This window comes from Myxocyprinus asiaticus, chromosome 5 (genome assembly GCF_019703515.2).
Source record: "Myxocyprinus asiaticus isolate MX2 ecotype Aquarium Trade chromosome 5, UBuf_Myxa_2, whole genome shotgun sequence".
NCBI lineage: Eukaryota > Metazoa > Chordata > Actinopteri > Cypriniformes > Catostomidae > Myxocyprinus > Myxocyprinus asiaticus.
The window spans coordinates 30,682,423-30,707,462 of record NC_059348.1 but is presented as its reverse complement, the minus strand read 5'-3'; the positions used below and the strand labels follow the sequence as shown (position 1 = coordinate 30,707,462).

General features: G+C 42.6%; 1 protein-coding gene across 1 annotated transcript in view; it reads left to right on the top strand.

Annotated features, from left to right (window-relative positions):
• Positions 1–25,040, top strand: part of LOC127440462 (XK-related protein 4-like) — a 136,359-nt gene that overhangs the window by 99,206 nt on the left and 12,113 nt on the right. The window contains exon 2 of the mRNA XM_051697044.1: positions 614–813. Coding sequence (XP_051553004.1) covers positions 614–813 — 200 coding nt within the window. The remainder of the gene's footprint in view (positions 1–613; positions 814–25,040) is intronic.

Sequence of the window (25,040 nt, the reverse complement as noted above, 5' to 3'; positions counted from 1 at the left end):
TACTGTAAACAAGCTCATAGCATTCAAAAATATGCAAATTATGATACTTTTGGGTCCTTTTTCAGCTTTAAAGTGAGGCACTATCCACTGCCATTGTATTGAGAAGAGGGCCTGAGAAATTAATTAAAACATCTCATTTTGTGTTCTGCATAAGAAAGAAAGTGTTTGGAATGACATGAGGGTAAATCATGACATAATTTTTGTTTTTGGAGGAACTATTCCTTTAATAACAATGTTTCTTTAATTCCTTTATATGTATTAACAATTACACACATTAACAGGATGCAGTGTCTTTCTATTCATGCTACAATGTTAAAATGCTCAATTTTCGGGTAAATCAGTTGTTGTATCGAGTCATCAATTGTAACACTGAAAAATGCATCTCGTCGGCAGTTCAAAGTAGATCCATCCATGGCAGATCTTGTTTACAAAACAGCACAGAGGCACACATTTCTGAGAATCCTATGGCTGGATGTGAGGTCGCATTGAAAAGAATAGCAGACAACACACTGAGATTTTTTGCCGCAGAAGCTGATTCTGTCCAGTCACTGGGAGTTCAGCGAGAGTTCAGAGAGAAAGAGGTTTAAAAGGTGCTTTGTTTGTGTCTCTGCAGGTACTTCCACACCATATACCTGGGTATTAGGAGCAGGCAGAGTGGAGAGAATGACCGCTGGAGGTTCTACTGGAGAATGGTGTACGAGTATGCAGACGTTAGCATGCTCCATCTGCTGGCGACCTTCCTGGAGAGCGCCCCTCAACTGGTGCTCCAGCTCTGTATCATCATACAGACTCACAAGCTTCAGGCTGTACAGGGTAACAAAAGAACACAAACATAGCCTTTGTTGCACACACACACATGCACAAATGCATGCTCTAATTGTAAGTAATGAAAGAGAATTAAGCAATTTAACCTCTGGGCAGAGTTACCACCCCAAGTGTTAGAACGGGTGCTGAAGTCCCTGATGATTTCAAGGGACAGCCTCAAGGTGCTTTGCTGGTCTTTAACTAGTCTTCCATCCTGGTCAAGCTGGTCTTTAGTTGGTTTAGTTGGTCAACCATCTGGTCTCCCAAACTCCTTTTAAAACCTGCAGAACAGACCCGCTATCTACCTTAGACTGATTTAAGCTTTTGTTTTCAGCAGACATCTCAGCATTATCCAAACAACCTGATCTCATAGAATCACGTTACAACTTGCTTTGTTAAATTTGTGCAAATTTTATAACATTTTTATGTGCGTCTTGTACAAATCACAGCAGTTACCTGTTGAAATAAACACTAGAGGCACTACAAAAACAATGATTTTTATTAACTTTCACACAAACCCCGAGTATAACGTCATGGTTACTGGTGTAACCTCCATTCCCTGATGGAGGGAACGAGACGTTGGTGTCGATGTAGTGACACTAGGGGTCACTCTTGGGAGCCCGAGACACCTCTGGTCTTTGATAAAAGGCCAATGAAAATTGGCGAGTGGTATTTGCATGCCACTCCCCCGGACATACGGGTATAAAAGGAGCTGGTATGCAACCACTCATTCAGGTTTTACGCTGAGAAGCCGATATAAGGTCCAGCCATTTCAGCGGGTAGTTCAGCATTGTGGCAGGAGGGACCAACGTCTTGTTCCCTCCATCAGGGAACGGAGGTTACACCAGTAACCATGACGTTCCCTATCTGTCACTCACTCGACGTTGGTGTCGATGTAGTGACACTAGGGGTCCCTATACAAAATGCCACAAGGCTGAACTGTGTTACATGAACTGGCGGTGTGTGGTGGGCAGACTTGCTGTGTGCCTCATAGCCAGCACACCAGGTCGACACGTAACCTCCCCCAACACAGTTATGAGTGTCGAACAGCCCTTTTTGGGGACAAGTCGACTACCCAAAGATAGAGACAGGCTTAACCCAGTCGTGGCCTCTTTTCCCCTTCTCTTTTTCCACTACCTAAAAAAGAAGGGGGATTATCCGACTGGGCCGCCAGGTCTAGTCGGGGGGTGTCCCTCCCAAGGGGAGGACACCGTGGAGACCACACCTCGCCCCAAGAGGGGGGGGATATTTAAGTGGAAGAATATGTCGCATGGTCTTTCCAACCATGTGGAGAGCCTTCAAGGTAGATCCTGCCCAATGGGGGAGGAGTTACTACAAACATGGAGACTGGGGCAGAGGGGCTCTGCCCAAGGAAGACGCAGTTTGCCAGCAGGGAAACGAATTAGCGGAAGATATAGATCGCATGGGGTTAGCCTTACAGGGAACCGCCACATGCGGAGCACCTACCCCAGAACAGGGCTCTTAGTTAGCACGTGTACTGGGCCGGCAGCAAGTCTCTCCGAAAACTCGACTGCCACAGGGCTCAGAGGAAGTCAACCAGGGAACAAATTTTGTGAACACTACTGGGAATTAATGGCGCACATCTTTAGCTCAAAAGGAGGTGGAAGGCGCTATGTGCAAGCAATACACCCGGCCAGCTATCCCGGGCTTATCCGCTTGTGTTGCGTGCGACTACCTGGGACGAAAACGGTTCCACCCGGAGGTTGTAGAACCTTGCAAAGGTGTTGGGTGTTGCCCAGCCCGCTGCTCTGCAAATGTCTGTTAGAGAGGCACCTCTGGCCAAGGCCCAAGAAGTCGCTACACCACGGGTAGAATGGGCTCGTAGCCCTACCGGGGGTGGCATGTTTTGGGTGAGATATGCCATAGTTATGGCGTCAATGAGCCAGTGGGCGATCCTCTGCTTGGAGACAGCACTTCCTTTCCGCTGTGCACCAAAAGCAGACAAAGAGCTGCTCAGAGATTCTAAAGCTCTGCGTGCGATCCAAATAGATGCGTAAAGCGTGCACCGGACACAGCGACGACAGGGCTGGGTCTGCCTCCTCCTGGGGCAGCACTTGCAGGTTCACCACCTAGTCCCTAAAGGGGATGTGGTAACCTTGGGCACATAGCCCAGTCAGGGTCTCAGGATCACGTGAGAGTAACCTGGACCGAACTCCAGGCACGTTTCGCTGACAGAGAACGCTTGCAGGTCACCTACCCTCTTGATGGAAGTGAGCGCAGTCAGGAGGGCAGTCTTCAAGTAGAGTGCCTTAAGCTTGGCTGACTGCAAAGGCTCAAAGGGGGCTCTCTGTAGACCCTGAAGAACTACAGAGGTCCGATGAGGGAATGAGGTGCAGCCTGGAGGGATTCAGCCTCCTGGTGCCTCTTAGAAACCTGATGATCAGGTCGTGCTTCCCTAAGGACTTACCGTCGACTGCGTCGTGGTGTGCTGCTATGGCAGCAATGTACACCTTCAAGGTGGAAGGGGACAGCCTCCCTTCCAGCCTCTCTTGCAGGAAGGAAAGCACTGATCTGACTGCATATCTCTGGGGGTCTTCCCGACGGGAAGAACACCACTTAGCGAACAGACGCCACTTAAAGGCATACAGGCACCTCATAGAGGGAGCCCTAGCCTGAGTGATCGTGTCTACCATCACAGGTGGGAGACAGCTTAGGTCTTCCGCGTCCCATCCAGGGGCCAGACATGGAGATTCCAGAGGTCTGGGTGCAGGTGCTGGATGGTGCCCCGTCCCTGAGAAAGAAGGTCCTTCCTCAGGGGAATTTGCCAGGGGAGAGCTGTCGCGAGGAGCGTGAGGTCTGAGCACCACGTCTGGGCTGGCCAGTAGGGTGCTACCAGGACGACCTGCTCCTCGTCCTCCCTGACCTTGCACAGGGTCTGTGCAAGCAGGCTCACTGGGGGAAACGCATATTTGTGAATGCCAGGGGGCCAGCTGTGTGCCAGCGTGTCTATGCCGAGGGAGGCCTCGGTCAGGATGTACCAGAGCGGGCAGTGGGGAGGATTCTAGGGAGGCAAACAAGTGCACCTGTGCTTGTCAAATCGACTCCAAACCAGCTGGACCACCTGAAGGTGGAGTCTCCACTCTCCCCTGAGGGTAACCTGTTGTGACGGCACGTCCGCCGTAGTGTTGAGGTTGCCCGGGATGTGAGTGGCTTGCAGCGACTTGAGGTGCTGCTGACTCCAGAGGAGGATATGGCGGGTGAGTTGTGACATACAACGAGAGCGCAAACCACCTTGGCGGTTGACATATGCTACCATTGTTGTGTTGTCTGTAACACGTGCTTGCCCTGGATCAACGGCCAAAACCTCCACAGGGCGAGCAGAATTGCCAACAACTCGAGGCAGTTGATGTGCCAATGCAGTCACGGACCCGTCCAGAGGCCGGCGGCTGCGTGCCCATTGCAAACGGCACCCCAGCCCGTTTTGGAGGCGTCTGTTGTGACCACAACGCGCCTGAGGACCAGTTCTAGAGGAACACCTGCCCGTAGGAACGAGAGGTCGGTCCAAGAGCTGAAAAGACGGTGACAGACCAACGTGATGGTCACGCGGTGTGTCCCATGGTGCCATGGCCGTCTCGGGACTTGAGTCTGGAGCCAGTGCTGAAGCGGCCTCATATGCATCAACCCGAGCGGGGTGGCCACCGCCGAGGATGCCATATGCCCCAGGAGCCTCTGAGGGAGTTTCAGTGGAACCGCTGTTCCCTGTTTGAACGCCTTCAAACAGGCCAGCACCGACTTGGCGTGCTCGTTCGTAAGGCGCGCCGTCAAGGAGACTGAGTCCAACTCCAAACCGAGAAAAGAGATGCTCTGAACCGGGAGGAGCTTGCTCTTTTCCCAGTTGACCCGAAGCCCTAGTCGGCTGAGGTGTGAGAGCACCAGGTCCCTGTGTGCGCACAACACGTCTCGAAAGTGAGCTAGGATTAGCCAGTCATCGAGATAGTTGAGAACGCGAATGCCCACCTCCCTTAACGGGGCAAGGGCAGCCTCGGCGGCCTTCGTAAAGACGCGAGGAGACAGGGACAGGCCGAAAGGGAGGAGTTTGTACTGATACGCCTGACCCTCGAATGCAAACCGCAGGAAGGGTCTGTGTCGAGGAAGAATCGAGGCGTGGAAATACGCATCCTTCAGGTCTACCGCCGCGAACCAATCTTGATGCCGGACGCTCGCCAGAATGCGTTTTCGCGTCAGCATCTTGAATGAGAGTCTGTGTAAAGCCTAGTTCAGAACTCACAGGTCCAATATTGGCCTCAACCCACCGCCTTTTTTCGGTACGATGAAGTAGGGGCTGAAAAAACCCCTTCTTCATCTCGGCTGGAGGGACAGGTTCTATCGCGCCCTTCCGTAGGAGGGTAGCGATCTCCGCGCAAGGTAGCAGCGTTTTCGTCTGTCACCAAGGTGAAGTGGACACCGCTGAACCTGGGCAGATGCCCGGCGAAGTGAATCGCGCAGCCGTGTCGGACGGTCCAGACCAGCCCTCGTGACGGATTGGAAAGCGCAAGCCATGCGTCCAAGTTCCGCGCAAGGGGGACCAAAGGGACAACGTCATCGGATGTACCGGCAGGTGGGGCCTCGCAGCGGGGCGGAGCTCGAGGTGCCACACCACATCGTGGCCGTGCTGAGTCTGACATCGAAGCACTTACCTGGCTCCTTGTGACCACCCCTGGAACAGCCTGGGACGGGGGAGGAAGAGGCCTGTCCTCGTGACCCGTGAAGACTGTCACATCGGGGGTGGATTTTTGCCACAGCTGGGCACTTAGGGGTGGGAGACCGCCGCTGGAGCGCCAAACCTGCCAAATGGAGTGGTGGACGGTGGTCGTGATGACAGCCGTACACACCGGATACGTGACCCAGGGAACAAGGAAACCGCTCTTGCTGAGCTCTTGAGTACTGCAGCCACTTGGGCATGCAGCGCAATTAAATGCAAAAGGTAACAAAAAGATGAAGATCTGCTTACCAGCTCCAGAGCAGCGGGTTTCGTTGTCCCTGGGTCGCCCGTCTCAAGGGTGCTTTGAAACCTTTCACGGGTTCTGGGCGGCCGCGAGAGGGGTGGCGTCTGCTTCCTGCGGTGGGCTCCACGCCGGGGCCGGGCCGAAGGGGCGGGCTGCGGCGGAGCCGGTGCAGTCACCGCAGGGGGACGCCCTTGACGATGAGTAGATGGGGTGCAGGATCTTGAGCCACGCCAGGGCAGGATATGCTGGCTAGCATCCATCTACTGCTCTACCATCGAGAACAGCTGGGCAAAGTCCTCGACGGTGTCGCCGAATAGGCCCTCCTGGGAAATGGGGACAGCAAGGAATTGTGTCTGGTCGGCCTCATCCATCTCGACCAGGTTGAGCCAAAGGTGGCGCTCCTGGACCACTAGTGTGGCCATCGTCCGCCTGAGAGACCGCGCCGTGACCTCCGTCGCTCAGAGAGCGAGGTTGGTCACCGAGCACAGTTCCTGCATCGATCCCGGGGCGGAACTACCCTCGTGCAGTTCCTTTAACACCTTGGCGGACTTGCAGGAGAGCCATGGCGTGCAGGGCAGAGGCGGCTTGTCCAGCGGCACCGTAGGCCTTGGCCGTCAGAGACGACATAAACCTATAGGCCTTGGACGGGTGCTTTGGGCACCCACGCCAGGTGGCGGCGCTCTGCGGGCATAGGTGCACCGCGAGCGCCTTTATCCACTGGGGGATTGCCAAATAGCCCTTGGCTGCCCCACCATCAAGGGTAATGAGGGCGGGGAAGCTGAAAAGATCGGGACCGGGCAGTAAAAAGTGCCTCCCGCGACCTTGTCAGCTCTTCATGCACTTCCGGGAAGAAAGGAACGGGGGCAGGGCGTGGCTTTGAGCGGCGCCGCGAGCCCAGGAACCAATCACCGAGCCGCGAGGGTTCGGGGAAGAGCAGTGAAATCCACTCTAACCGACGCTCGCGGCTGCCCGGGAAAGCATGTCGTCATCTCCGCGTCAGCCTGTGAATGGGCAATCGACCCCGAAGGGAGGAGCCCAGTTGAGGCTTCCGACTGGACGAGCCCGCTCTCCGATGCTGCGCTCGAGAGCTCATCACTTTCGCGGGCTCCGAATAAGAGGTCGAACTCGCCGTGAGACGAGCCGGCGGACTCACCCAGAAGCCCGATTGGGGCAGATGAGCGTGCTGGGGAATGGGAGGTCCACGGGGGGATACCCGGCAGAGGCGGTCCCATTGGGGTCCCCAAATCGTCCCCAGTGCTAGCCGCGCTGGCCTCAAACCCGTGGGTAAAAGGACCGAGGCGGGAGCCTCTGGGGTGGCTCGCTTTCTTACGAAGGCGAGCCGCGACCGCAACGTTGCCATGGACATATTCTCGCAATGAGAACATGACCATCCATGAACACTGTCTCCGCGTGAGCAGTGGCCAGACACGAAAGACAGTGATCGTGACCGTTAGAAGGCGAGAGATAACGAGCACAACAGGAATAACACACAATCGGAAAAGCATATTTAAAAAGACGCGTCTTTAAAAAGACGTTCCGTGTGTGCGCTCTTTTAGAGAAATATATACTCTTTTAGAGGGGAAAAATGCTCTTTCAGAAAACATACTCTCTAGTTTTTCTGCCGAAGCGCCCAGGGGCGTTCTCTGCAGTGCACCAGTGCAGAGGGGGGAGAAGCCGCTGAAATGAGCCGTCAGATCCAGCAGAGGTGAATGAACAGTAGTATTCAGCTCAATGAGCATGACCGTTAGGCTCCAAAGAGAAAATCTGAATGAGTGGTTGCATACCAGCTCCTTTTATACCCGTATGTCCGGGGGAGTGGCATGCAAATACCACTCGCCAATGTTCATTGGCCTTTTATCAAGGACCAGAGGTGTCTTGGGCTCCCAAGAGTGACCCCTAGTGTCACTACATCGACAACAACGCAGAGTGAGTGACAGATAGGGAACCGCAGATTATCAGTTCATAAACACTTACTTTTCGCTCTGTTGCTCACAAAATGCTATCTTATGTCATCAAAACACTTTTACTTAAGTGTGATACATTTTACTGTTTGCTAGACTAGATTTACAAGCTTATTCATGTGTGATCAAGTTGCATGGCAGCTCAACTAATGGAGCTCTGCACTTGCAACGTGAAAGACTAGGGTTCAAGTCCCAAAGAGCAAGCGAGTCGACGTGTGAGACAGAAATGTCATAGAAGCATATACAAAATGCTAAGGGGAATTGTTTTTTTTTTTTTTTTTGGATTATCACAGTCTGGGATATGTCAATGATTAGCAACATTGATTTTGATGCATTATTATATTTTTTCAAAAAAACAAAAACAAAAAAAACTCAGGACCTTAGAAGACAAAAATGTGCACGTCAAAAAACTGCCATACAAAAATATTATATATTAATATTTTCCACTTTCAATGAAAAATCCATCCCGTGCAGGCCTCTACTTTATAATTGTGGTACAGTATTTCACAAACACCTGCTGCGTGATTTTGGGGAGCTGATGTGGAGGGAAAGGGAAATATTTGATAAGGGAGCCTGTGATACATTAACAGCAACCACATGGTCACCGTTAGAGACACCACCAGGCTTCTATATGGGGACTAAAAACATATGTATTGCACAAAAATAACTCTTATTACCATTCTTGCTCGCATGACGTCTCGGAAGCATGCCGCTTCTTGAGTGTGTCGTTGCTTTCGGTCAAAGACAAAAATAGAAAAACACTACACATTTCTGGTGCTGTTTTGTTATTGGTTGGGCAGTCTATAGCCCATCCTCATTGTTTGCAACACATAGCCCACCCCCACATTGCTTTTAACCAATGCACAAATAGGAAAAAATAAAACCGTGTTTCCCAAATGTTTGATTGGGTGGGAAAGACTCACATTTGGGTGGGCTCAGCCCACCCCTGCCAATGCCTACAGCTGGCCCCGTACCGTATCATGGTACTGCCACAATATTTTTTGTAAAGGTGATTGTTGGACAGGTACCACTGTGCTGGAGAGAGAACTCCCACACTTACTGTCATACTTCACTTTACACATCTCATCCTGTCTACAAAACAGAGATGGAGAGGGAAAGAGAGAGAAAGAGAGAGTGAGAAAGACCCAACTTCTACTGAACATAAAAGACCGCTGCAAGGGAGAGAACTAAAGTGCTTTTTCAAGAGGTTTGCTAAAAATGAGCATTTATTAGGGAAAAAGCAAACCATCAAACAAATGCACTTTTTTTTTCTTTTTTTTTTTCTTTTCTTTTTTTTTTTTTTTTTTATTGGGCATTTTCTTTGGGAGACCCACCATTTTTGTGGATTGTGAAAATGAACAGTACAATTTATACAGCTAACATGAGGTGTTTTTCTCCACAATTGTGGAACTACTACCTGAACTAAAATCAGTTCATTGAGAAAATATACAGTTCTGTTAAAATTACACTGTCATTTTTCAACCGAGGATGCAGAACTTTATTTAAATAAGATTTGAAGTAAGAATGTTACAACGGTGTTGCCTGAACTAAATGTGAAAACGCTGACTCACTTCAAAACAAAAACAATGGACAACTCTTTTGAGAACTCTCTACCATCATACCATAAGGGGGCACCAGAAACTCCACCGGCTGCCCTTCCTCGAACGTTACACGTTATTCAAGGACCCGATAGCAGTCGCGGAACACAGACGATTGACTTGCAGCACGCACCACGTCAGATTATTGCCTCGCACCACCCCCATAACCCCCCCTTTGTACCCCCCTCCCCTCACCCCCTGTCCGACGATCGTGAAACTCTGCACAGTGTATTAATTTGGCCAGTGCCGGCCCTTGAGGTAAAGTAAAAATAACGTTATTAGTGCAAACAGTGAAGCCTTTAAAAGGTGCGAATGAGGCAGGACACAAAACAAGCAAGCAAACTATATACATAATAATCACAGTATACAAACTATATACACGATAAGCATGAAATGTGAATGATGTTATACTTTATTATCTTGTACAGACACCAAGGCTTCCAACATTCTAAAGTTGGCTGTTGTATTTAGAATGTTGAGAGAACTGTCATGTTCACACTGATCCAACAAACACCAACAAACTTGTGTCTTTGTTCACCTTTGAAGATGACAAGATATCTGACTGGATATACCTCTGATTCAAAAACACTACAAAGTGTAATTCTACCATGTATTGCAGTTAGTGTGTATAGGCAATTGTAATTTGCACTATTCGTTAACTTCAGACTGTGTTCAATAGGTAGATCACACGTTATCGTCATCATCATCATTATTATTGTCATAATTAAATGCTGGATCATGATCCAAAGTCAAACATCATCAGCTAAAAGTTTATGGCTGATTTCTACGTTTATGTTTCTGTTTAAGGAGGATTTTAAAGGGGAAAAAAGTTTTGATTCCAAAAAGAAAACAAAATCTAGTTTTAAAGAATAGATCAAAACTTTTAGTGTGTCTTTTCAATTACTTAGGATATTCCTAATTACTATAAGTGTTGAACATGTTACATTTGCCAGAATGTCTCCCTCACCCAGACACTAGAACTGTTCTCAACAATAATTTATTAAAATCAAATAAATTCTTCATTGAACTTTCTTTCCTAAGAACTTAAAACACATTTTCAATTAATTTGGTATTTATGTGTACAGTTTGGATTTGTTAATACAGGGATGCAAAATCATGAGAGGTGAAAAAGGAGAGAGTCATACCAGGTTTTCCAGGGGCATTTTTTCAGTTGATTTGTGTATTGTTGTTGTATTCAAAACTTTTTTTCTTAAATGACGAAGGTTTAAGTACTGTTCACCTGGGGGAGGGGTCATTTTTTCAGCTTCAGTACGGAAAAACATACAGTACATCCTGGCTTATATAGTACAGTTTGCATTTGCAACCATGCAAACCAGGGGATTTCTATGCCTTACTAGCAATGATGCGCAAATCGTGTCAGTATTGTCAGCTATTCATGCTCCTGCCAAATGATGAGGGTCACAGATTTCTTTGAGCACTTACCTCATTGTCATCGCCACGGTTCGCGATGAAGTCAGAGTTTGTTGGAAAATCATATCACACTGCTCAAACATTCCAAGACCTGACAAACGCCAATTGAACATGTTGAATCGGTGAAAACAGACGCCAGTGAACACCAACAAACGCCAACAGGGTGATCACACTGATCCAACAAAACTCAACAATTGTTGGATATGTTTGTTGGCGTTTGTTGGCGTTTGCTGTGGCAGAGTGTTTGTTTTTCCAACATCCACGGAGGTTAATTGGACCTTGCAGATCACATTCGGCAGCTATAAAACACTGCACTTTATCATGATACAAGCGTTTAATTGTTATACATGTTATTCTGCTTAATTTTTAAGTTTCAACTTATTTATAATTTGTTAAAATGTGTAGTTGACATGAAATGTCAAACAGTGAAAGCTAGCATTATTTCACATGCAAGTTTTTTAAACAGGATTTTACATTTGTACTTTTTAAAATTTACTTGTCACCCCAGATTTTAAAAATGCTTAAATGTGATTAAAATAGTTGTAAACAGAATATTAAATAAAACGTACACCTTTACATGTATATTTGTTTGTATGTGTGTGTTTATGAATATAGTGGTATCCATCCACCATCCCGGTTTAATACTCAAAAAATCTGCTCACATTAACTATAACGTGATGGGTGAATGACATGAGAAGATGGCCAGAGGTGTATTATGGATATATTTTTAATTTTTTTGCATTGTCTCATGGAGTATTATGTGCACATAGGTGTATCAGTACATCCACAGAGTTGAAAGTAGGATCTTGTGTATTTATGAATGGTTTTAAAATCTCTGCCGTCTGCTTCCAGTTTTTATGACATCCCCTGAACTCTTTAAAATACTCATGATAACTTTTGGCAACTCTACAACCTGTTAATCCACTTCGCTAGCTAATTACACTTTTACATCAACACCATAGAGATTTATATAGCAACAGCTGGACCGAAAGTTCAAAGACAAAATTTTCAAGATGGCTACGCTCTAGTTTCTGTGGTGCATAAGGTCAAAAAGATGGCCCTAAGCGGCCACCTATACCACTTATAGCTAGAAACTGCCCTGCATTTCTATTTGAAAAACCTTAAATAGCAATAACTCCAAATTTTTAGTGAAGCTTAGCCGTTCTTTTAGAAATGGCTGGTAGCGGCTGTCTGTTGGCTGATGACAAATGTTTCTTTATCAACAACATATTCTGACTGCACCCAGATACTGTATTTTCACTTTGCAAGAAACTTCTATCTCAGGAGTAGGTACTAAAAAGGTTCTTGGTTTGGTTCAGGTTTTAGTTCCCCATGGAACTAGTTAATGTGGTGGAAATCTAGTGTTAATCCTGAATAGTTCCAGGAACTAGGAAAAGTTCCTGCAGTAGAAAAATGCATGGTTGAACAAATTTTGAGTACTTTAGGCAGTGTTCAACAATCAACTGTGCTGATTCAAAACTGTTCTATTCTATTCACATCTCAGCCTCATGTGGCACACCCACACACCACCCAGAGTCTGTTCACTGACCGTCTGATGCATATATGCACACATAAATGACAAGCACTTGCAAAAATTGCAATCGATTGGCTGGCTGCCATGCAACTTTCAGGAGATAGGGTGCAGAGATTTTGCTTGCACTTTTAAACAAAGTTGTATTTACTGGGCTGCTAGGATTGTGGCACCAAATCTTTGAAAGATATTCAGGGTTTTGTACTTTGTACAAGAAAATTAGAGATCCACTAGCACAACTGTAAACAGCACTGTCTCTCTTAAATTATAAGTGTTATAGCACTTATTTCTTTTTGAATGGATAGTAATTCTGATTACAATGTCTGCACACATTTTCTGCTGGTTTCTTCAGTGTTGTCTATACAAACTTTCCAAGAGACTGCTGTGCCATTATTGGAATTATTTTGAGTCTATTATTACGGAATCATTGTTATCAGATTTATCCAAACTTATATGGTACATAAAAACAAACAGACTTTTGTTTTTTGCTTTATATATCGTTTAAACGGTCTCTTCCTTTAGTGGACGATTCCAGAGATCTTATAGTACTGATAGTGTTGGGTTCAAGTCCACCTTAGTCGAGTCAGAGTCAAGTCTGAGTCTTTAAACAATCGAGTCAGAGTCAAGTCCGAGTCCAAATTAATCTGTTAATGAATCTGAATTAAAATGTAACTGTAAACTCAACATCAATATTTTAAGCTTATTTTAACCTTAACAACTACAACCACAATTCTGAAAAAGTTGGGACAGTATGAAAAAAAAGTGATTTGTAAATTATATTCACCCTTTGCTATATTGAAAGCACTACAACTAAAAATTATATTATGTTTTAAAAAGTGGAATTTTCCCTCATTCATCCATTATGCAGGTCTTCAGCTGCACAATTGTACAGGGTCTTCATTGCCGGATGGTGTGCTTAATAATGCGCCATACATTCTCAATTGGAGACTGGTCGGGACTGCAGGCAGGCCAATCTAGCACCCGCACTCTCTGCTTATTCGGCCAGTATGTGGTTTGAAGTTGTCCTGCTGAAAATTCCGTGACACCCCTGGAAAAGACTGTGCTGGATGGCAGTATATTCTGCTCCAAAATACTTACATATCTGTCTGTATTAATGGTGCCCTCACAGATGTGCGAGTTACCCATGCCATGGGCACTGACACACCCCTGGTCCATACAGACACTGGCTTTTGGACCTGACCCTAATAACAGCTTGGATGGTCTTTTTCCTCTTTGGCACGGAGAACACGACGGCTGTGTTTTTCAAAAACTCATCGGACCCATCGGACCCCAAAAAAATGGTTCCATTGTTCTACTTTCCATCTAAGGTGAGACCGAGCCCAGAGAAGTCGGCAGCACTTCTGGACAGTGTTGATGTAGGGCTTCTGCTTTGCATAGTAAAGTCTTAACTTGCATCTGTGGATGCATCAGTGAATGGTGTTGACTAACAAAGGTTTACTGAAGTAATCCCCAGCCCATCTTTTAATTATATTGTACACTGTAGAGGGTGAAATGCCCCAAATCCTTCCAATTTGTCTTTGGGGAACATTGTTCTCAAAGTGCTGAATTATTTGCTGAAGCATCTGTTGGCAAATTGACAAGTCTGGAATGATCCTTGCTCTTGAAGGACTAGGCCAAAAACAGCCTGGTCCTTCAAGAGCAAGGATCATTCGAGGCTCCTTATATACTATGACATGATTGCCTCACCTGTTTAATCGCCTTGTTATTTTAACTTGTCAGATTGTTATTAGTCTTAAATGGCTCCTGTCTCAACTTTTTTGAGTGTGTTGCAGTCATCTGATTTGAAATTACTATACATAAAAAAAAAAAAGGAAAAAAAATGAAATTCACAAGGTAAAACATCATATAATGTGTAGTTGTAGTGTTTTCAATTTAGCAGTGGGTGAATATAATTTACAAATCACTACTTTTTGTTTTTATTAGCATTTTTCATACTGTCCCAACTTTTTTGGAATTGGGGTTGTAAAAAAAACAATTTGTCAATATAAATGGAAATACAAAAACACCTCTGTTGCATTTCATACAGTATATACATTTTATGATTAGTAACAAACTTAAAAGTGGTTTCAGAATGAAAGCATATGCTTTAGGTGTATGAAGACAAAACTGTCCTTCAACACACTTCTTATTGCGTTCTGATGACATTTCAGTTATTTGTTGCTTTTTCCCCTCTACTCAAACATACTGTAGACTAAAGAAGGTGAAATCTGTTATTACCAGTAGTGGTTTTATACACCACGCAATTGCGTGGGGACCCGGACGTTGAAGAGGCCCCCGCCCTGGTAGGAAAGCTCCGCAAAAACTGCTTGAGGGGTGACATGATGTTCTGGGTACAGAATACGCTGTTGTCAGCACTCTTAGAGCGGTTCATGTTAGAGGTCCACCGGGTTCGGGTCAGTTTTTCAAGTAGGACTTTGGTTCGGGTTTGTTATTTATGAAAAAATATACAAGACTTCTGAACTTGTTTCTCCCACGCGTTTTTGCGTGCATCTGCTCTGTTTTTCCATTGTTTTCCTATGTAAACATGCACTGGACAAACGTCCTTGACTGCTGCACCGTGTCTCGCTGTTTCTTCAGTGTCTCACGCAGGACCGGCACATTTTTAGGCACTGTCTCAAGTTAAAAATTATTTCAGGTCTCAAAAACGCACGTCGAGACACCTGCGTTCTGTTTCATTCGTTAGGCTGTGTCTAGATTGTTTTTAGTGCAGGTGTCACAAAGATTTACCATTTTGAACAAGTTCAGGTTGCAAAGAGGTGACTGTTACAATGTTTAACATTATTCCAGATTATTCTGCACCAAGCAAAGTTTCAGCGCTTTATAAACAGCAATGGTTTTTTTCCCCTTCTGCTCTAGTGTGTTGATGGGCTGCCATGCCTAGTATGTTTACTGTTACTGTTACGAATGTTGCCAACAATGCTTACATAAAATACAGCCTTTTGCAACATAATGAACAATACACTGCAGCATTAGAATATAAGCCCCAGGTGAAAGTAAAGTAAATAAGACAGAAATATATTACTATTGGATACAAAAAATCCTTAAAGTAATAATAATAATACTATATCATACTGTATAATGAGAAACTGGACAACAATAAATAATTATTAATTAATAATAATAATAATAAGTAACAACTAAATTCAGCGTTAGTGAGTGAAGTAGGTTTTGCACACCCTGTTCATAAAAAAATAAATAAAATAAAAGTGTTTTGTAAAAATATATGTAGATAAATATTTCTTTTTTCATCACTGTATTTTCGAAAAAACGGGAAAACATGCATTAATTATCTTGAACTAGAATTTTATTTCATTAAACATTTTGAATGTACTTGGCTACAACGGCTGATAGGATTAATTTAAAATTATTATTTAAAATTAATTTAATGTAATTTTTTAAGTACGTTTTCTAAATGGGCCCCCTGGTTGATCGGTTGCTTGGGGCCTCAGAAATCGTAAACCCGCCCCTGGTCATCACAACCAAGGTTATTATTGTTTCAAAGTTATTATTTCTACCTCATTTTCAATTTAGTTTAGTTTTATATAAAATTATCCCTACCTAAAAAAATAATAGTCTATACTGAGATTTCTTTCTGAGTTTCTATCTGCTGACTGGTTTGGGAGAATAAATACAAACAAGTCAACACAGTAGTAAATAGTACTCACTGAGAAGTTACACTTCACAATTTGACTGCAAATGTTACATCCAAAAACACTGGAAAAGCCCACTGCTAATATTAGGGCCATTTAACACGGACATGACAGTATTGTCTAGTTAATTCGTGGAAAAAAGGACAATGCAGAACAGTTATGCTTGCTGCTCGTGCACCTAAAACCCTGATGTGTCTGTGTGCATCTTGCAGCGGCTGCCGCCGAAGATAAATATTTGAAAAAAATATCTGATATCTGCTTGAGCGGCAGCCGTGTTGGTCTGCAATCATTATGAAATCTTTAAAAACCAACCAACGAGCATTTCACTGAGCTCTTCTTTAACCGCAAAAACATGGAGAAAAACAATTGTCATAAATTTTAGTGTCAAGAGATATAGGCTAAAAAAAAGATGTGCATAAGTTACCTGGTGGTTTACAATAATAAAAATAAAATACATTTTTTAAATAGAAACATCATAACCAACTAAATTACATGAAGTTCAGCTTCATACTCAAACTCTGCCATCTAATAATACATTTTATAGTCTATAATTAAATTCTAAACAAAACATTTTGCTGCCCAGAATATCCTAATATTTTATGGTTGAATGTTTTGAGTTGTGGAAAAGCCTGTAAAAGAACATATTTCAGCTTGTCAATGCTTTGAAAATAGTAAATCAATAATAAATAGGTGGTGTTTATCTGTTTAGAGTTGCTGTCTGCTACAGCAATAATGATTTTACAACTATTTAAAAAGTTACACAGTTAATTCCTCAAGCTATTATGGACCAGTTCAAGCTGACAACAGTGCGTGGACCACAAAAAACTATAGAAGCCTACATGTGTGGATACATTACGCCAAAAAATACTTAATACCTCAATATTAATACTATTTTCTGTATTTTTACTTCGATATGTTGTTTTTAATAAACCTTGAGAGACATGTTGTGGGTGACTTGACTCAGTGAGGTTCTTGATTTGAAGTTTTTAACCACAATGAAACCGTGATGCGAGCACCGTCTTGGCTGTACAAACGCCCCGTGCGATTTTACCAGTTGGCAGGTCTCACGGCGTGCGAAACTGCCTTGTTTGGTTCTAGTACATTGGCTACACACCTGTCTTTATGTTTCTGTCATAACAGCAACCTCAGTAATTGATGTTATACAGTAGTATATTCAAGCGTATTGGTTGATGAGTGAGCCTGTGTGCATGCGAATGTGTGTGTTTGCTTAAACATGGCGAAAAAAAAAAACTCTGGCTACATCTATGACATCAGGGGGTGCTACAGCTGCATACAGAGAGAGATGTGTTCATTTATATCTGTTTCATTATTTTTGTTTTGTTTTTTTTATTTTTCATTACATCACAAATGCCAATGAGGATAGAATGAGTCGGCTGGACTCTGAAAAAAATCCCGAGTCCCATAGACTCGAGTCCGAGTCAAGTCCGAGTAAACATGCATCCGAGTCCATGACAAGTCCAAGTCCATTAAAATTGGACTCGTGACTCCGAACTCGAGTACTCCAACTCTGAGTACTGAGATAACAACCTTTGCGGTTCTATTATTGGAGAGAGCGTAACGGCAGTAATGGTCAACTAGCATTTTACGACAGTTTGCTGATGCTATACAAATGAATGGAGAGAGGCGTAAACTGACACCTTCCGGTCGTAAAATCATCTGTGACTTTTCTTATAAAACAGCAAATTTATCATAGTAAACTCCACACATAGTTCATTCCAAAAGGATTGTTATGTGTAAGACATGTTGAAGATTAGCGGACAGGTGGTTAATTCAATAAATGATGAGCTGTTTCCTCACAAAAGCGCTTTATTCAGCGTTGAGAAGCATCTCCTCCATAGACATCCATTTAAAAAGAACGGCCTCTTGTCTCTTCGCCAGTGTACCGCCATGTACCAAATATCTATGGAATGGCCGCGTTACGCTAATCTATTCAAATCTTGCAGGCTTCCTATCAGAAGGGCTTTGGACGGTTCTTGGACAGAATAAGTGGACCAGACTTTATGACAACAGTCAAAAGTCTGGCTCTGTGAGAGCCAGTCCATCACTGCAATATAGAACAATCTAGAAAATAGAAAGAAAAAGAAAAAACACATCAGAATGCCATTTATTCTCAGTTTCCCCATTGCTACTAAAAACTCTAGGGTAGATTTATAGAGCACTTTAACACCTTCAGCTTGACATTGTCATGACCTTTCAGACAGCTGCCACTAACCGCTACTCATAAAAAATGAGTTTCATTGCTACTTATATCCACTCTTCTCTCCCTCTCTACTTACTGTTTGGCAAGTCATGTTGAAAGAGCTGTTCATAAATGGCTATTCTGTTGATTTGTGATTTTGTGTTTTGTGGATTCCAGAGCCCTGCCTTGCAGTTAAAGCCTCAGTGCCTTTATGTGCTGTTTTCTGTTCTTCATAATCCTCCATAAACAAAAGTGCCCAGGGTCTGTCAATGTTCTCCGATCAAGGCTGAAAAATGATTTATGAAAGCAGGGGTCCTGAGCTCCTAATGCAACAGAGCTGCCAAATATCCTCTTTTTTGAGAGGGAGGATCTAAGTGTCTGTTCCTTGTGACATTGGCAGTGGGGTCTGGAGGCAGTTTTGCTCATGGTGTTTGGTTGAGCAGAGTGGAGAAGCCACTGATGCTCAGATTTCTTTCATCTGATAATTTCCTTTGAGTTTTGTTGCTCTTACACTTACAAGTCAAAAATAACATTGCAAAATGTAAAATTTGAACACAGCAGGCAGTACAGTCATTATTCAATCACTCAATGTCTTCTAAATAGACTGAACAACTTGCTGTTTGAAGACAGCCATCAGTAGCACAGTGGTAGAAAATGTAGGATGCTTTTTATTGGTGTTTCTCTTACTCAGCCTGCTGGAAAATCCAATTATAAGTTGGTATCTGTGTTTTGGAACATGGTAGCTGATTTCTAGCTGGTCTAAGCTGGCCATTAGCTGGTTCAAGAGGGTGGACCATCTTTATTACTTTATATTGTGAAATATAGGTAAAACACTAGTTTTGCAAAATGTTAGCCTCAGTCATCATTCACTTTTAGTGTATCTCGGTTTTTGGAACATGGTGGCTGCCAGCTAATGGCCAGCTTGGACCAGCTAATGACCAGCCTAGACCAGCTAGGAACAATCATGTTCCAAAACACAGCTGAAAAACAACAGGTATTCTTCTTGACTGTCAGTGATTAAGACCTCATCTTTCCTCAGTATTTCCCCTTACATTTCCTCACTTTGGACCCCTGCCAGAAATAAAGTATTTTCCATCAAACTCTCTAACTGCTCACATAAATGAGCTACTCAGCCTGACCACTTCCTGCAACACTTCAACACAGGAAAAAGCTTTCCTCATAAACTTTGCTGTATTTGAACACTTTTTTCCTGTCATGCCATTAAGTGAATAGACAACTATAAGCAAGCCATTCATACTGCAGGTTGATTTTCCCAAACACTGTGGCTCTGTGTTGCTTTTAAAACATTGTTTGTTTGAGCATTCTGACACACCCGATATAGCAACATTGGCGCAACCAATAGTGTGTGATTGGGGCGAGACTTTTTATTTACTTACCAATGGCCGATGAGGAGAGCTTTTGGGAAAAGTCGTTTTTTGCAATTCCGTTTGGTGACCTTAGTGATGCAGAAATTACACACTACCTTTAAAACAGAGATGTTTGTTTGAAAACATATGGGTGGCATCACTCTAGTGGTACATTGCTATAATTGAAGAGCTGAAGCAGCAGTCCACAACTTTATTGTTCTTAGGCCTGAAGCCCATTTCTATGCTTTAAAAATCTACATTAACTCTAAGAAGCATTCCTCTTAAAATGTTTAGCACCGATCATTGTGTAAAACACCTTTGGCAATACAGCTAAAGCCTTGTTGTACATGTTGGCTGATGTAAATTTTATGTACCTCATTACTGTGCATCTTAAATGTCTTGGAGCGCTTGATCTTTGCCACTGATTCTTAAAGCAAATTTCTTCTTTGTGGAAGTATCACACAATTTTCCCCAGCATATCTAAATAGGTGGGAACAAAAGTCCATTTCACAGGCAAGTTGTGGTCCAGCCATCTGCAAATTAATATAGCAATGAATTAATCTGCAGGTAATATAGACACCATTATCAGATACTGTAGAGCACATTTTTAAACAATGCTCACACAGTGACAATAAGCTTGTCTTCCCCATTCTAAACTACAGTAGTTTTTGATGGCTGTGATAAGACTTATATGGAGTTAATTTGTTTGAACAATGAAGAAAACTCTTCATTCTGCTGACCTGAAAAAAATATGTTCACTCCTAAAACTAATGATTGGTGGATAGTGTTGGACTGAACAGAGTGCTAAATCAAGTCCGGCATTGGCTTTTATAATTTCCAGCTGTCTTGATGGAAGTCCATTTCAATGCTTGCGAAAATCTTTTTTTTTAAGTTGGCCTTGATTTGAAATTATTCTTATCAGATCTTCATACTGTTACTCTTTAAATAAAAAAGCCTAAAGGAATAGTTCTCACAAAAATGAAAATTATGTCTTTATTCACTCACCCCGTTGCTCCACGTCTCAAATCTGAAGTCGTACGGTGAGCAGCCAATGGAAATCCAGCTCACAGGGCCACAAAGCTCAAGACATGAAGTTGGCGAAGAAACTGTCAAGTGATGTTAAACTTTTAACACCACTCACCTCACATTGTAGTCCCAGAGGCTATACTGGTTGCGTTTTCCCACCCAAGAATGCACTCAAATGCGTTTGGCCTATGACTTTCATGACTCAGAATACAGAGTAAGAGCAGCAACAACAGCAGCAGCCAGTTCCTTTATCCATGTTTGTTTACATCTGTTATGCAACTCCTATAAGGTGAGGGCATGTGTTTCTGCATTAGTTTATGACTGGATCAAATCGACATGAAAGTCGGGTAATAAGTGATCCCCAGTCATTTAGCGTGGGATGCCCAGTTTTTGTCTGTAGCGATAAGTGTATGATACTTAGTATTTTGAAATCTATTCTAATTTTAAAAGTTGTGTAGTGTAAAGTTCCCTGCATACTTAATACAAAATCAAAGAATGAACAGGTTCATTTAGAACAAAATCTAACCAAAAAAATGCTTTTGAGTTCGTTTAGGTGGTTCGTAATTTTAGGAAAACTTCTTACTGCCTGCTAAACACCTTCTTACTACCATTGGTCTGCATCATCGGTAGGTGTGACCTGGAGCTCCACCTACTTTGAGGCTGACAGCCAATTCTGTTTACATTGTTCAGTCAGTCAAGATCAGTCAACATGAACACACTGGCATGCAGTTATTAGCGAGCTGGTGCAATCTCTTACATCTGTACGATCCTTATGATCAGTTTCATTATAAATTACAGTACGGGTATAGAGGATAGCGTCTTAGCGCATTAGCGACATGATGCACAATGTAAACATTGTAGACTCCAACATGTAAATTATACATCATCGAGTAGTTAAACAGCTTCTTTTACTGATCTCGTGTAAATTCTACTCATAAAATGAGGCATATGGTCATTGATAACACATTTTAATGTCATGTTAGTTGTAGTTTTACAAGCTGTCTTGAGCATCCTCATATTTAGGTGTACCTCTCAACATGTTCGCTGAATGTTCGCAAGCAGTATGTTGTTGCTCAGCTGTTTCGAAATTCTTTTTACCTCTGAACGAACAATGAACAACAACTTCTCAGTAAATGTGCTGGGGCCTTAAGCCGCCTTTTCACTGTCTCCGACATTCATGTCCAACTGTCGAACCCCCCCCCCTCCCCAGATTTGAATGACATGAGTGATTTTGTTGAGCAGATGAATGAATTCACTTCAGTAGTTATTATTAATATAATTATTTATTTTGATACTGTTTTATTGTTATTATGATTATTAACAGCTACAACAACCATAATTCAGCAAATACAAAGCAGAAATTCATAGATGTTTTTTAATCGGTACGTTTTGCATGTGCAGAAATAAACAGTGTTGGGTGTAATGCATTACTAAGTAATTAATTACCGTAATTAAATTACTTTTTCATTGAAAAAAGTAAAGTACGGGATTACTCTTAATTTTTCAGTAATTTAATTACAGTTACTTCTGATGTAATTGTGTGTAATACTGTATAGACTCTAGAACAATTCTATATAAAACAATAGTGAATTTTAAATCAAAATTTAACGTCTAATGTTAAAATTTATGTTTCCTAATTTAACGCTGCCCCCTTAAATTCTTTGGCCAGTTCATGAATAATTTATTTGATTTTATATGATTTATTTGAAAGAATTAAAAGAACAGTTTCATGTCTATCCTTGTATTTTTCATCTGGTCGAGGTTCATAAGGGTTTTAGAAAGTAATTAGTAATAAGTAATGCAATTACTTTTCAGACAGAGTAAATAGTACAGTACTCTAATTACACTGTAGAAGATGTTATTAGTAGTTAGTAATTAATTACTTTTTTAGAGTAACTTACCCAACTCTGGAAATAAATTACTCATGTACACATTAAATCACACATTTACTGTAATTACACAAGCTTTTTGTCATATGTTAGCAACATAAACAATCATATATGTCTTCCCATTGAGGCACATGCAAATTTTTTCACTTGTTTTGACAATAAAAACTCTGCTAGTACAGTAAGACAAAATACACATGTTAAAAATACATTCTCTGAAAAACCTAAATACCTTATGCAATGTTGTTTCTAAAACAAGATAAATCAAACTGATCTTGTTTTAAGGATTTTTAGATATTTTTACAGGAAAACAATACAAAAAATATTATCAAGAATATGTTTTTTGCCCTAATATCAAAGGTCTTACTAGAAAAAAAGAAATTATGATCCAACGTGAATGTTCTTGATAAAGAAATATGATTGTGCCTGGTAACATGTGCATGTAAAATGACTAGAAATAGCATTTTAGCTTAGCGTAAAGCTGACAATTTACACAAGGTTTATTTCTATTTCTTCTGCTCCAAACTTTCTACTCGCATGAATGCAACACATCATAAGAAAGTGTTTCACGGCTGTTCAAATGCACTTTGGATCGCATCATTTATATGTATAAATGTTTTTCATCAGAAAGGATTAAATATTAAATGAAACAAATGACATGCATAAAGTAGTCTCCTCAATATAAAACTGCTCCATTAGCCCTCTTCCGACTATCCTCCAGACTCATGGTAGTAAAATGCAAAGTAATCTCTTCAATAATCAAAATACATTTTGAATGTAACTGTATTCTAATTACCAATGATTTAAATTGTAACTGTAGTGGAATACAGTTACTTATATTTTGTATTTTAAATACGTAATCCCGTTACATGTATTCCGTTACTCCCCAACCCTGTCTGCAGATGGTCGGCATCCCACGCAGTCCCCGTGCGACTCTCCATAGGAAGTGAATGACTTCCGGTCTATCGGAGATCGTTTGTCATGTGCTGTGAAAAGGCGGCTTTAATCCAGCCATAACACACCAATTTCCAGTGTTATCATGTTGGCAGCGGAAGGCAAGATTTACAGTGAATAACTTAACAGTGAAACAACAGTATACATGAGGTTGAGTATATTATGAAAGATTTTTCATTTTTGGATGAGCTATTCCTTTAATGTGAAAGGATTTGAAGTGGTGATACAATATGTGTTATGTTCTTTATATGCTGAAGAAAGAGGATAAAGATGATACTGCAGTGTTGCTATTGTTTGCATAACCCTGCTGCTACAACACTCCCTACAAACACACAACACACACATTCCACCCGTGCCCTCCCCCCATCTCCAATTTACTGCAGCCTTCATGAGCAGGAGCAGCAAGGAGCATTACGTCACCGCTCTCGCAGCCTCGCATGCTGGACCATGGCAGGTTCCCGTGGCGACCGTCTCCTCAGGATGCGCTGCACGTGCGCAGGATACGAGGGAGGGAGGAATACATGCACCCTCACTTTCATAGAGAGTGGTGGAGCCAAGCCGCAGGGCAAATAGCCCATAGAATAAGAATTACAGCCTGGCCTCTGTCAGTTAATTATCCCACTTTGCAAAGTAGTCATTACACCCCCTCAGCTCACTCTAGTTTCTAATGGGCCAGATTTAATCTAAGTGGGTTAAATATGTAAATAAGCCTTTGAAAAAACACACAAACTCACAGTGTAAACATAAACACTAGAAGCTGAAACATAAAGATTAGACAGACAGGTAGACGGATGGACAGATCTGAAACTCTGAAACTGATCTGGATTTGTATTGTGGTCCGCTAATTGGTCTGCTGTCAAGTTTATTGACTCCACTTCCACCCATATAGTCCTCCTGTTAAAGTTCATTTCATTTAGATGATACACAAAGGAACTCCGCAGAGGATGCGACCACTGCTCAGCACTCACTCTGGGAGTGTCAGCATCACACTGTCCTTTCCACTGATAAGGAGGGCTCAGATTCAGCATCTGTGATTTTATTTGGTCTGTAGACTAATTAAATAGATGCCCAGGTTACATGTTCACTATTATGATTGTGCTATCTCATCAATGAAGCAGGGGTGGTGCCAGTATTTTTTCACAGGGGGGACCGGGCAGTGATCAGTCTGGACCCCTCCCTCCCCCCTCTAGAACCGCCACTGCAATAAAGATCTTTGCCATTGATGTTTTGCCTTTGTTTGGTGTTTTACCTTTTGCTTTGTTTGATGTAGAATGTCTATAATGCACAGTTCATCTGAATTCAAATGGCATCTAAATGGAAAATCCATTTGGCACAGCCTGTGCAAATCTGGTTACATTTGCTTTGTTCTAAAACCTAGTGAGCTGCCTCTGTAAGCAGCATTTTAAGGCATGATAGTCGATCCTAACATTAAGGCTGTTCCAAAAGGCAGGCAACTTAATTATGCTTCCTTTTATGATACCTTGTTATGGTCAAATTCTAAAGTACCATCCCTTGTATCCTTCAAAGAGAAGACAATTCCAGAACAGTGGAATTCCAAAGATGGTAGACAAGAGAAATATTGATTATAATATGCTTAAAATCCATTCAATAATGAAATTATGAATTATTAAATAACAATAATTA